The 13769-nt window shown below is 40.0% G+C and overlaps 1 protein-coding gene across 1 annotated transcript in view; it reads left to right on the forward strand.

Moving 5' to 3' along the window:
* LOC136860198 (protein-L-histidine N-pros-methyltransferase) overlaps positions 1–13769 on the forward strand; it is a 46795-nt gene that overhangs the window by 23143 nt on the left and 9883 nt on the right. Inside the window, exon 2 of the mRNA XM_067138742.2 lies at positions 3698–3876. Within this exon, the coding sequence (XP_066994843.2) occupies positions 3698–3876 (179 nt within the window). The remainder of the gene's footprint in view (positions 1–3697; positions 3877–13769) is intronic.

Here is a 13769-nt window from a genome sequence, read left to right on the forward strand (position 1 = left end):
CCCCTGCCATGTCAGCTTCCTCTTCATGAATCGGGCTATCCAGCCACGGCTCACCTTCCGTTCCGTACTGCTAATATTCTACTTTGTCGCTATTTCACGCGCTTTAAATTATAGCGTTTCCCGTGATCCATTATCATGAAAATATTTGATGTTGCGGCAGTGAAGCAGTTCATTTTGTACCTCAAGAAACTTTCCACGTTTCGGCCCGCGGAACGCTTTTCTTGATTTGATAGTGTTTTTAGAAACACAGTTTAACCCCGTCACATTAAATTCTGGGCCCGCGGTGCGGTTACCGTGGTTCTTCCTCAAAATGAATCTCTCGAGCTTTAAAACTTGCCGTAAAATTTTAACTCTTCACCGTAACTCGCCTATAGGCGATTTCGCACTGGAAAGCAAGTTGCAGTGTCGTAATAACGCTGGACTCGATCCTTAAGCGCCCTGTACACAAGGAACATGGTTCGGCGAACTTGGTTCCTGAAGTTGGTTCGCGAACCAAGATCGCTGCTGTTTCGCTGCACATACGTTCGTACAGCATAAGGAACTCGGTCTCACTCTTGTCGTGGAAATGAGCGTTTTGAAAGTTGCAGCTGCTGTTATTGTGCGTGACGTGTTGGGTTGCTTTAAGGAGAAGGAGGAGGAGAAGAAGAAGAAGAAGAAGAAGAAGAAGAAGAAGAAGAAGAAGAAGAAGAAGAAGAAGAAGAAGAAAGGGAATACGTGGTTTAAGGACTGGTTACGGGAAAGAGACAAGTGATCGCAAGTGAAAAAGTCTTTCAAAATTTTCTGCCAATGTCAGATATAGAATACAGAAATTTGTTAAGGCCATTGATCACAAAGCAAGATACCATATGAAAAAAGCGATCATGGCTGAAGTGCGGCTCGTAGGTTCACTTTGGTACTTGGCTACGGGACGAAGTATGGAAGATTTAAAGTTTCAGCGGCAATTTCCCCTCAAGCTCTGGGAAAGAGAATTCCAGAAACTTGCAAAGGTATCTACGAGGTCCTGAAAGACGAATATCTAAAAGTGTTTTGGTATAGGGTGATTAATTTAAAAGTTCAGAGCGGAGTGCCGAGGATTAGGCGCGCTGGGAAGCGGAGTCAGCGAGCGCAATGCCCGCAATGACAAGTAGGCATAGTCGGCTCAAAGAAGCGGCATGATTACGCCTATAGAAACTAAATGAAACTGAACTCACCGGCTACATAGATGCTCTGGACAAATAAGTAAATTAATAAGCAAATAAATAAATCAAGTAGGAAATTAAACTGGACTCACCAGTAATAAATAAATAAATAAATAAATGATAAATAAATAAATAAATCAACTAGGAAATTAAACTGAACTCACCAGTATTTACAGACGATGCTGAAAGTGATCTCCTTCAACTGCAATGCAAGCTTCACATCTTGCAATGAGATTTCGAAACACACTTTGTAGTTCATGGACACCGATAGAATGCACAATGTTCCTAATTTCAATTTTTAATTCTTCTGCAGTTCGAGGATTATTCCTGTAAACTTTTCCTTTAAGATTTCCCCATAGATAAAAATCACATGTGCTTAAATCAGGCGAACGAGGGGGCCATAAGCCTTTACTGATGATCTGATCATCATCGAACACTTCCCGTAACCGTCACATAGAGCTACGCGCCGTATGGGCCGTTGCACTATCCTGCTGGAAATAGCCGTACCTTTTCTCTTCTTCAAGTCAGTTCAGCAAAAAATAGTTCCAGAATGTTATGAGTATAACGGCCAGAAGTAATTGTGTCCTTAAAAAATATCGGACCGACAATTCGTCGGGCACTGATAGCGCACCACACACCCACCTTTACATCGTGCAGAGGTCTCGGCTGTAAAATGTGCGGGTTGTCTGTATCCCAGATTCTATTGTTCTGTGAATTGACATATCCACTCAAATTAAACCAGGCTTCGTCGCTCATAAAAAGAAAGTTCGGATCAACTATACCGTCGTGAACACTATTCATTAGCCAATTGCAAAATCTTATTCTTGCATTTAAATCTGTAGGCAGTATGTTATGGACTGAGTGGGTCCGATATGATCATAAAGTAACACTTCTGTTGCATTACGTGCTGAAGAAGGTGAAATACCACTTTCCTGAGCTACTCTCCGAAGCGACTTATGTGGACTGACCTGGAGTCTTGCCTGTCTATCTTCTAACCTCTTCCGTGTGAGAGCTGTTCTCCTTCGCTTCTTTTTCTTATTGATTACGGAACCAGTACTACGCCACTTGTAAATGAGCTGATGCACGTAACGTTTTGATGGTACTGTCGCAACGGAAAATTGTCTACGGAATTTTCGAAGGCACCTTTTAGCTGGTTTCTTCTTATGTGTATTTAACCATCGTGATAATAACCTCACAACACACCTTAAAAGTCCAATAGTTTCTAGCGAACTGAGGGACAGAGTGCTAAACAGCTGCGCGCTGGCAGTGAACACTTCTTATCTCGTCAGTGTTGACACAAGCCATATGGCACTCGCTCGGGAATTACCACGGCATGCGAGCAGAAGTCTGAACTCTTAAATTATTATAATAAAATTAAATTATTCTCCCTGTACATGGACACTTCCTTGCGATCAACCCGTTTTTCTTTTCTACTCTTTGCCTCTCCTCACTTCCCTACGGAAACTGTATTTCAACGAATTAACTCTCGCAGTTAAAAACGCAAAATCTTCCTCGGGTATCTTCTCTCGCGTCATTCTCAGTAGCTCCTGTAATGCCCCTCCCGCTTATATCTGTCTCTATATTCGTTAGAATTCACTTTCCAAAGACAACGAAAGTCTCTGAAAGACTATAAAATTTGTCAAAAAGCTAGAATGCATGAAGGTCGCAGTGTTTGCCATCCCGACTACCGTTCGCTGCCAATGCCTGGTCTCATATTACCAACTCAGCCGCTCAAAACTGGTTTGTACAGTTGAAGCGAAGACCATGTTTGCATCCTCCACTACACACGCGCGAACATGGCTCGTCCCTGGCAACTCCGCGAACCAAGTTTTACAACTCGACAGAAATCCATACTCACCACGAACATTGAACGTGAGACAACTCACACAAGCGATCTTGGTTCGTGAACTTTGAAAAAGACCAAGTTCGCCAAATCATGTTCGTATGTGTACATCTTGTACATACCGTATACTGAAATTGCAGCCAGTTCAATAGGATCCAAACAAGGGGGCAGAGATGCTGCGACTGCAGGACAGTTCGACCTTGAGCTGAGAGCCAGCATTCATGCCAAAGGGTGGACCTTGTCGTATTTACATTGGCATATAAAGAAAGTTAATGGTAATGCGTACATTATTTTAGGTAATCTTGTTTGTTGCTTCACCGAAAACCCTATAAAAGTAGTTAGTGGGACGTAAAGTCATTATTATTATTATTATTATTATTATTATTATTATTATTATTATTATTATTATTATTATTATTATTATTATTATTATTATTATTATTATTATTAATCTTGTTTGTTAGTGGTTTTGTGTTTAAATCAATATGCATTGTATCCACTTATACTAAAGTATCAATGACAAATTTTTAGTTCTTCTCCGTATGTTTTTCACCACAGTCGAGGAGAGCCTTGGCGCCTTTCTTAGACCATTTTAAGGAGTACTGTACTGTAATTATAATTATTACGTACAGCAGGTACTGTGTTTTCTCACTGGAAATGTTGTTTTATTATCCAGGTTATTGGACATTGAGACGTGGAAAGAAGAGGGTAAATTCAATGTGATCTCTTGCCTCAACCTTCTGGACCGTTGTGACCGACCGCTCACCCTTCTACAAGAACTTCGTGAGGCACTGGCTCCTGAGGGCCGAGTCATCGTCGCTCTAGTTTTACCGTTTCAGCCCTACGTTGAAATAGGTAAGTGGATACCGATATATAATTTTCCACATCATTGTAATGCTGCCTGAGGTCGACTTTATCGTAGTTTAGCTCCTTAAAACAACAACAACGACAATAATAATAATAATAATAATAATAATAATAATAATAATAGAAGAAGAAATATGTATTAAAGGCTAAGACTTTATTCGAAATGCTTACTTCTACAGTCCTGCCGGGAAACCATCACTGTTATTTTCCCAAGACAACCTCATGGCTTTACCCAATCTCAAATTAGATTCCGGAATAAGTTCCCCAGTCGGCTCTCCGGGGAGTACAAGGTTGAGAGGAGCCTCGGCGTATGAAGATTTATATAAACCATTCTTACGAGTCATCATAAGAATAGCAACGTGGAATATACGAGGTCTCTTGCAGACGGGAAAACTTCACGTCATTGAAACAGAAATGAAACTTCATGATCTGGACATACTTGGACTTAGTGAGACACATTGGAGAAGCTGTGGCCATTTTATGACTCAAACAAGTAATACGGTATATTTTTCTGGAAGTGAGGATATGAGTCGTAATGGTGTCGCTGTAATAATTCCAAAGAATCTCAACAATGCTGTTATGCCCATCTGTGATAGAATCATCTGTATTAAGATGAAAGCTTCTCCTTGCAACATCAACATCATTCACGTTTCACTAGAAGAATAAATAGAAGAATTTTATGACCATCTGGAATATACCATTACTAGGATACCTAAAAAGGAAATATTAGTCATCCAAGGGGATTTTAACGCGAAGATAGGTAAGACTATAGATGGTAGACGCATGAGACCTATGGTTGGACTGTTTGGTCTGGGGGTGAGAAATGAACGCGGAGAGCGTTTATTAGAATTTTGTGTGAATAACAACTTATCTATCTGTAACACCCTCTCCCAATATCATCCAAAGCGTCGCTACACATGGATTTATCCTGGGGATAAGGTTAGGAATCAAATTGATTTCATTTTGGTGAGGCAGTGTTGGTAGACTTCAATCCATTGTAAAACCTACCCTGGAGCAGACTGTGGTAGTGATCATATACTGCTATCTATGAAAATGCGGATACAATTGAAATCATTGAAGATGAGAGTAAAACAGGTACGCACTACTGACAAACATATTCTCCATGAGTTTGGTGAAAGAATAAGAACAAAATTCCAGCAAGTAGAGGAGGAAAGAGCTTCTTCTCAAACATGGGACAAGATGAAGGAAATCATCAATTCATCCCTTCCCGAACAAGTTTCTAAGACCCCTCAAGCAAAACATCCCTGGATTTCAACATCTACACTACTGTTGATTGAAGAAAGGAGCACATTGAAGAAACGTGGTATACAAACTGCAGAAGATGAGGAAACATCTAAAGAACTTTGCCGTAAAATACAGCGTAATTGTAGAATTGACAAAACACAGTATCTTACCAATATCTGTAATGAAATAGACCACCATCACAAGCTAAATGAAACACGTGAACTTTACAAGAAGATAAATAGCATCACCCGAGAGTTCAAACCGCGTACATGGGTGATTGAAGATGTACAGGGAAATGTAATTGGTGACAAGAAAGAAGCAATATCCAGGTGGAAACAACACTGCGAAACCTTACACTGCAAAGGTAATACCATAAGAGAAGAGAACAATTGCATGGAATGTGACACAGAGCCTGCTATCCTATTTAGTGAAATTGAGAACGCCATCAAACATTGAAAAAACAACAAAGCCCCAGGCATAGACGGTATTACTGGAGAAATGCTTAAAGTAATGGGAGAGGAAGGCCTCCATGCTTTACGTTCAATATGTAATAAGTATGGAAAACTGGAGAATGGCCTAAAGGGTTAGTTAGAGACTGTTCTAATTACCACAACATAGCATTAATATCACATGCTAGGAAAGTCCTGCTGTACATAATGAATCAACGTCTAAAACTTTCTTGCAATCTCAGATTTCTGCTGAACAAGCAGGTTTTGTGGCAGGTAAAGGTACACGAGAGTCAATAACAAACATGAGGCAGATAATTGAAAAATGCCGCGAGTTCTGTGCTCCTGCCTATATTTTTTTCTTCGATTATAAAAAAGCCTTCGACTGTGTCAAGTGGGACAAGTTGTGGGAAGTTCTCAATGAATATGGAGTCCCAAAACACTTAACGTCATTATTAAAAGGTCTTTATAATAGTCATAATGCAACCATAAGGGTGGATGGTGAATGCTCAGAATTTTTCAATGTGACAAATTGAGTCAGATAAGGTTGCATATTTTCACCCCAACTCTACAATATCTACGCAGAGTATGTAATGGAAAGAGCACTGGATGGCTGGTATAGTGGAATTTCAGTCGGTGGTAGGAAAATCAACAATTTACTTTTCGCTGATGAAACTACACTCATTGCAGGAAGTGGACAAGAACTTCATGAATTGCTCTCTAGAGTGATAACCATTAGTTCGAATTTTGGTCTAGAAATTAATATGAAAAAGACCAAACTAATGGTTATCAACCGACAAAGTCAAATCCCAATCCAAATGTCAGGATGTGGTGTTGGCGGATAATGCTCCGTATACCATGGACAGAAAGAAGGACAAATGCCTCCATTGTAGAAGAACTGAGCATCACAAAACGTTTGTCTTCCCGCGTTAGTGAAAGTTACCTCGAGTTCCAGGGATACATTTTGAGGAGAGAAGGAGACAATTTAGAAAAGATCATTCTGCAAGGCAAAATTGAAGGCACCAGACCAAAAGGCAGAACAACAAGTAGATGGTTAGACCAAGCAAAGAAGATCACCGGTCTACCTCTTCACAATATCTTAAGAAGAGCTGAAGAACCGCTCAGGATGGAAAAATCTCGTTAAGGATGCAGTTACTAATGAAGTGAAGAAATGAGGTCACGACGCTCAGCAATAAGTAAACCGACTGATGATAATGATGATGTCGTTAGAAAGTACTAGCCAAGTGCGTTCAGAAAAAAGTCTGGCTAATTTCTTGGAAAACTCACCGGAAAGAAGAAAATCATTTAACTCTTTAACCGTTAAACTTATCGGAACCTTTTCAATTAGATTCTCTGACAAAGAAAACTTGAAACGGGCCAATTATATAGATGTTAGGCCCCTTTAAACAACAAGCATCATCATCAAAACTTGCGTTTTGTGTCAGAAGGTAAATTCCATAAACTTTATCACAACTTGAAATATTTAATGGTTGTAGCAGAGATGATACGGTATTTACTGCATTGTTTTCATTTATGGTAAAAACTGCATCCAAACTTAACATTTACCACATACGTTTCTAAAAACCATCTGCGAATCGATAATGGCTAGAGCTGGGCGGTATTTAACATAACAGTTAACAGTATTCCAGCCCGGCAACATGTTACCAGAATAACACGTTATTCAACTAAACCTGTGATATTTGTAACAGGCAGCAGTTCTTCCTCAAGCCTTTATTATTTCTTTAGCCGATTCGTCATTCTACATTACTTGATAATTACTGAAGTTATTTTAGTTCATTACGACTTTGCATGGTTCTTGATTTAATCAATTTTTATATATGTTGTAATATAGTTTCACACTGGAGAAAGCTAGGAACTTCCCATAGGTCTTATCACCAGTTGCATGATTTATTCTCCTTCCTCCTATTCGATCGGCTTATGTGTTATGCGTAACATTCGGTATTTTGAGCTACGCCTGTTTCCCGTGACCTGAAACACTGTTCCATTACAACGAGTACTCTGCCGAGGTAACACCAGAAGCGCGCTTCCTGATACGTTTCGTTTTGTTATTCTGTGGAACACTGTTGCATTGCCGTGGTTCTACTGCAACGAGTATTCTGTCGATGTAACAGACACAGCACTGCTCCATCGCAACCAGTGTTCTGTCGAGGAAATACCCTAGGCTCTGTGGAACACTGTTCCATCGCAAGTCCAGTAACCGCCACAGCATTGTAATTCCTGAAGAGTATCGATAATCTGCAAAGTCGTAACGTTTCGAAAGACCTCCTCTTAGATTTAAAATGAATAATTATACAATTTAGTCTGTATAAATACATATTTCTCCCTGAATGACACTGAAAATAAATTCAGTTCGTATAATATTTGTGATCAAGGGCTGTTTACGTCAACAGTTCCTAAATTCAAAAATCCCAATCTAAATCTGGGAGCCCGTTCTAACACAGCCTCTTCAATTTCTACCGGTACTCACAATATAACGAAGATGACTCTGCATCAGTTAAGGCCTACTGTACTTTCAATTTTAAATGAAAATATTGGAGCAGACATTGGTGTTATACCTAACATATATAAGGTATATTAAAAAGAGAGAGCCTCATGTAGTCTACATATAAAATCCTTTCTAGGTTCAAGTTTGTCCTATTTCTGTATTGTACACATTTATCGGCCGTAATTAATCGAAACCGTCACGTAGCGGCTGTCACTGGTGGTATTTCCTGTCATTTCCATAGCCAATATACACAGCTGTCGGAGTAGTATACTATGCTGCACGTGGCTGTGTGGTCAGAGGCGATAGACTGCACATGAATGATTCTCAAGACATCCCACCCCTTCGACGGATTGCGCAGTTTAATTCACACTAATATGCAAGATATTACGAATTGACAGCAAATGACAATGAACATAATAACAACACACAATGATGCACTTGCTTTGACGATACCGAGGCTGTCAATTCAGCATACAACAACAACAACAACAGCAATAATAATAATAATAATAATAATAATAATAATAATAATAATAATAATAATAATTGTACCGTAGGTACACCCGCCACACGCATTTAAATTAAGCGCCTTGGAAAATGCCGTCTAAAATATAAAACTTGCAACACTAGTGCAAGAAATTGGAACATTTCTCAATAAATGTCACTACTATAAACTCATGTTGTGCTCTCTGGTGTGAGGATGAACTATTAAAATTCTTGAGTAATTTGGTATGCAAAGGTTTCCTAAACTGGGATGTTGAGCGTTTGCTTTCTGATTTTCAAAAGTTTACAACACTTCTATCTCTTCCCGCCAACTTAAGATGTCCAGTGAAAAATTTTGTGCATTTATTTTTCTATCAATCAAAATTTTCTGGTATTTATTTGATTATCCAATGAGAATTAAGGGTGTATCGGGCCTTAGCCCAGAGTTTTCTGGAACTTTTCCCTCTACTATAAAAGCTGGCACATTTTCGGACCAGGTTGTCTTAGTGATCTCTCCAGTCTAGAGTGTGTGTATAAAGGAGGCGGAGGCACCTTGTCCATCTTCGGGAGGTCACCCAGCTCAAGGTAATGGCAGATTCAGTATAACCATGTGACAGTCTTTGAAAAATAGCTCGAGGGGAAGGTTTCCAGGCTTAGTAATGTAACTTTTCTTTTCTCCAGTGTACATTTCAAACTAGTCGAAAGAACTTAACCAATATCAGAGAAAAGAGAGTGAAGTACCCTCTCGAATTCCCTTTCAATTGGCTTTTGAGGTGACTATGATTTTGGAACCTTTTCTATGCAGTACTTTCCATAACCTAAATGTTCTCTCCATCTAGTCACCTCAGTAATATAGGCTTAGCCTCTGTAACGTCGGGCCATGATGATTGTCACCATAGACCAGATAATGAGACACTGCTCCAAGATGAAGTAGGCGGTTGTGTTACCGCACCTCAGCCCTTTCCGGTAAGGATGGTGCTCAAGTACGCCGTCATGAAGGAGACTGGGCCAGGGCGTGGTGGGCCTTTACCCCACGGCAGTATCACTCGCCAGATATTGTAATTCGGCCGCAGATGACAGAGAAGGCACTGAAACGATAATTTACTAGGTGACAGAGATTGTTTTTATGGAGAGCGAGAGTTTGTTTATTTTTAAGCTGCAGGTTCAGGTGAGGCGGGTGGCATCGAGGATGAGTGTGTGGAATGCAAGCTAGGATTTGGAGGCGGGGGAAAGGTAATGGCAGACAGGCAACAGAAGAAAAGCACCCATTTTTAGAGGGGAAGGTTGTCCACAGGTGAAACAATAAAAGGTAATACACTAGAGGAATATTAGTGGGTCAGAAGGCCTCCACTTTTCCATTTACAATTTCAAGATTCTGAGCTGTTAAGGAAAGAAATATAGCTGTTTTCTTACTGTCATGACTTAGCAGCCTACACTTGCAAAACAAAGATTTCATATAAGTGTCCGGCTCCACGGCTAAATGGTTAGCATGCTAGCCTTTGGTCACTGGGGTCCCGGGTTCGATTCCCGGAAGGGAGGGGAATTTTAACCATAATTGGTTAATTACGCTGACACTGGGGCTGGGTGTATGTGTCGTCTTCATCATCATTTCATCCTCATCACGACGCGGAGGTCGCTTACGAGCGTCAAATCAAAAGACCTGCACCTGACGAGCCGAACTTGTCCTCGGACACTCCCGGCACTAAAAGCCATACGCCATTTCATTTTCATATAGGTTTAATTTGAGAACGGTGCACTCTAAAAATTCTTTCTGTGGCTGGATTACTCACCAAAAGTGTGACCGGTGGTAAGAAATCCAAAATAATACACGACCCATGAAATCTGGGAGCAAGCTTACCTGCAGGAACGAAATTCTTAACCATGACCTGATCTCCAACCTTCAAATTGGTTGGCCTCCGTCCACGATCATATCTCTCCTTAACTTTTTCATGAGAGGCGTTAGGGTTACTTCCAGGCTTCTTCCACAGGTCCTTGATATTATCGGGATCTATTGTATCTGGCAATATCTCATTGATGGACCAAAGATTAGACAACGGCGTGTTGGGAACAAACTTAAGCATGAGAGAGGCCGGAGTAAACTTGTGTGACTCACGAACGGCCGAATTCAGAGCAAAACCTAACCATTACAGAGAAGTATCCCACCTGGAATGATCTTCATGATGAAAGACTATCAAAGTAGATCTAAGATTACGATTGACCAGCTCAGCCAGAGATGGTTGAGGGTAATAAGCAGAAGTAGTTACATGGGATATGGACAAATCAAAACAGAATTTTCGGAATAAGTTATATGTGAAGGCCTTTGCATTATCGGAAACTATATATTGAGTAAAAGAAGCAAAGATAGTAAGAAATAATGCAAGAAATGTTAGCAATCTACACATACAAGGATGAATTTATTCCCATTCCCCTTCGATTGATGCGATGACAATAGCCCTAGCTTAGACGACAATGTGGGCTTACTGAACAAGCAAGATTTACAAGATTTAACCATTTCTCGGATTTCGCCGTCCATACTCTTCCAGATAAACATTTCTCTTATCTCTCTGGTTTTAAAGATGCCTAAGTGCCCCCTAATGGGGTCCCATGATGATATTTGAAGATCATGGGCACAAGAACAGCTGGAACCACTACTTTCTTTTTCTGATCGTGCCTCGAAGGGCAGCACGGAACCTCATTCCTCAGTACATAAGGGACAACATGTTCGCCAGAAGAAAGGGTTTCCATTATAGGAGCCAACACTGGATCTTCCCGCTGATATTTCTCGATATCACGAAACAACATAGGGGCATCAGTCAGTATAACACTAACACAAGAAGGTATGTGCATGGGAGGAGGAGAACTGTCCTCCTGTTCACTGGACTTAATGTCACTAGAAAACATGCGGCTGAATCCATCTGCGACTACATTCTATGATCCTCGAATGTGTCGCACGTCGAATTTAAAACCTGAAATTCTGATAGCCCATCGGGCGATACGTCCGGTACGACGAGGTCTAGCTAAAACCCAACTTAAAGCTTGGTTGTCTGTTTCTAATTCAAATTTGATATGCTCCAGATAAAGGCGGAACATCTCCAAGGCAAACAGGACTGCAAGTTCTTCCAATTCATAGATGGAGTATTTGGCTTCTTGGTCCGATAAGGTCCTAGACGTATAGGCAATAGGCCACTTTCCGAGTTCCGTTTCTTGAAGAAGGACAGCAGCAACAGCAGATGGAGAGGCATCGGTTTGGACTATGAATTTCTTAGAGAAATCGGACATGGCTAATACCGGGGCGTTATAAAGAGCTAACTGAAGATCTTCAAAAGCAGCTTGCTGCGATGGGCCCCATTCAAACTTGGCACCTTTCCTACGAAGTAGGTTTAGGGGCGCCGTCCTATTAGCGAAGTTAGGAATAAATTTACTGAATAAATTCACCATGCCTATGAACCTAGCAATTCCTTTGTCGTCCTTAGACGGCTTGAAGTCACCAATAGCCTGCGTTCTGGAATAGTCGATAGCAACACCATTGGGCGACACAGTATGCCTTAAGAATGACATAGGAGGTTTAACAAAAGCTACCTTAGATAATTTGACAGTCAACCCAGCCTCAGGAAGGCGATTGAGAACTTCCTTAAGATGATAAAAATATTCAAATTTGATGTCGGAGAAGACTCTATCCAGCAGTCTAGTAAGGACAGCCGCGCCCGTGGGGAGCCCGAAAGGCACGCGGTTGTATTCATACAAATTCTAATCAGTGGCGAAAGCCGTTATATATTTGGTTTCTTCTGCCAGAGGTATCTGATGATATGCTTGTTTAAGATCTAAGATGGTAAAGAACTTAGCCTTGCAAAACCATGAAAAATAGGAATGATGATCAGGAAGGGGCACTGATTGTAATATGACCTTACGGTTTTTAACGAAAGCTTACATTCTTTACCCGATACCTCCATTTCGAACTCGTAGTTCGGCTGCCTAATCAGATGAAATGGGGTCGCTCAGCGGATACCTCAGGGTGTTCAGATGCCAAGTAAGACATGAAATCTTACTTCAAGTTACGCTTTACGTGAGTATGAAAAGATTAACAACGCACGGGTGACGCCTATAGAATCTCATGACATAATAGTAATAATCATCAACCAATTTCTTAAATCAAAGTATTCAACGACGTGAGAACTGGTCATGACTAAATGGAGTACTTAATTAATCAACAATTCACTTAGCTAAGCAACTAACTTACCAACTAGGCTATAATGAAAGAATTCATGACACATAAAATTGTAGAAAAATAAACAAGATATTTATTGACTAAATATTGGACTATTAAATTGGAATTTTATCCAAGGCATTATTTGTCATTGCCTATTTACAAGTGTGGATTGTGAGTCAGCGCTGGCTCGTAGAAAGAGAAATAATATCTAGTATTAAACTATGTAGATCAGTTCCATCATGAAATCAAAATTGAGTATGTACATATTTACAATCGATAACTGGACATCTAAGGTCCATTCTGAAGTTAAGTCATAGATACAACACCAACATAACTAGGTTGTTACGAGAGCTCATTTGCTTTAAGACTAATTAAACAAGTCTGAATAAAACACACGGTTAAGCTGAAGTATATATAAAGTCCACTAATAAGCTCAAACTTGAAATTAAACCAAATTATAACTTTAAATTGCAGGACTGAACTATATATCGCAGTTATATTTAATCACCAATCATATTAGAATTGAGCGTTGAGAATATTAAATAGTAAATCGTAGCTGATACTCAGTAAATGACGAGTCACTAATAAGTAAATCCACATAAGTACACTCGAATAAGTAAATCTGGATGCGTAAATTTGAATGCATAAATCCATATGAATAAATCCGAACTCATGCTTTATTACTTCTTTCACGTTGTGCATGGACAACTACTTACGGACTAAGGCATTTGTTCCTAGTGCCTGTTAAATTTGGCTCCTACTCTAACATTTCCCTAGATGTTGTTCGTTGAGAAAATGCAAGTTCAAACATAGTATATGTTAGTCTATTCAGCTATCTAACTAACTTCAACATAACCTTTGGCTGTCATACACATGTCTTTTAGGCTCAATGTCCCTTTCCTTCGTTATATTCCATAACATTCTATTTCAATGCAAGCTATTTAATTCATGCGCGCAGTTACAATGAAAGTGCTATGTCGTTGTATTCAGAAAC

The sequence above is a fragment of the Anabrus simplex genome, chromosome 1, assembly GCF_040414725.1.
Source record: "Anabrus simplex isolate iqAnaSimp1 chromosome 1, ASM4041472v1, whole genome shotgun sequence".
Lineage (NCBI taxonomy): Eukaryota > Metazoa > Arthropoda > Insecta > Orthoptera > Tettigoniidae > Anabrus > Anabrus simplex.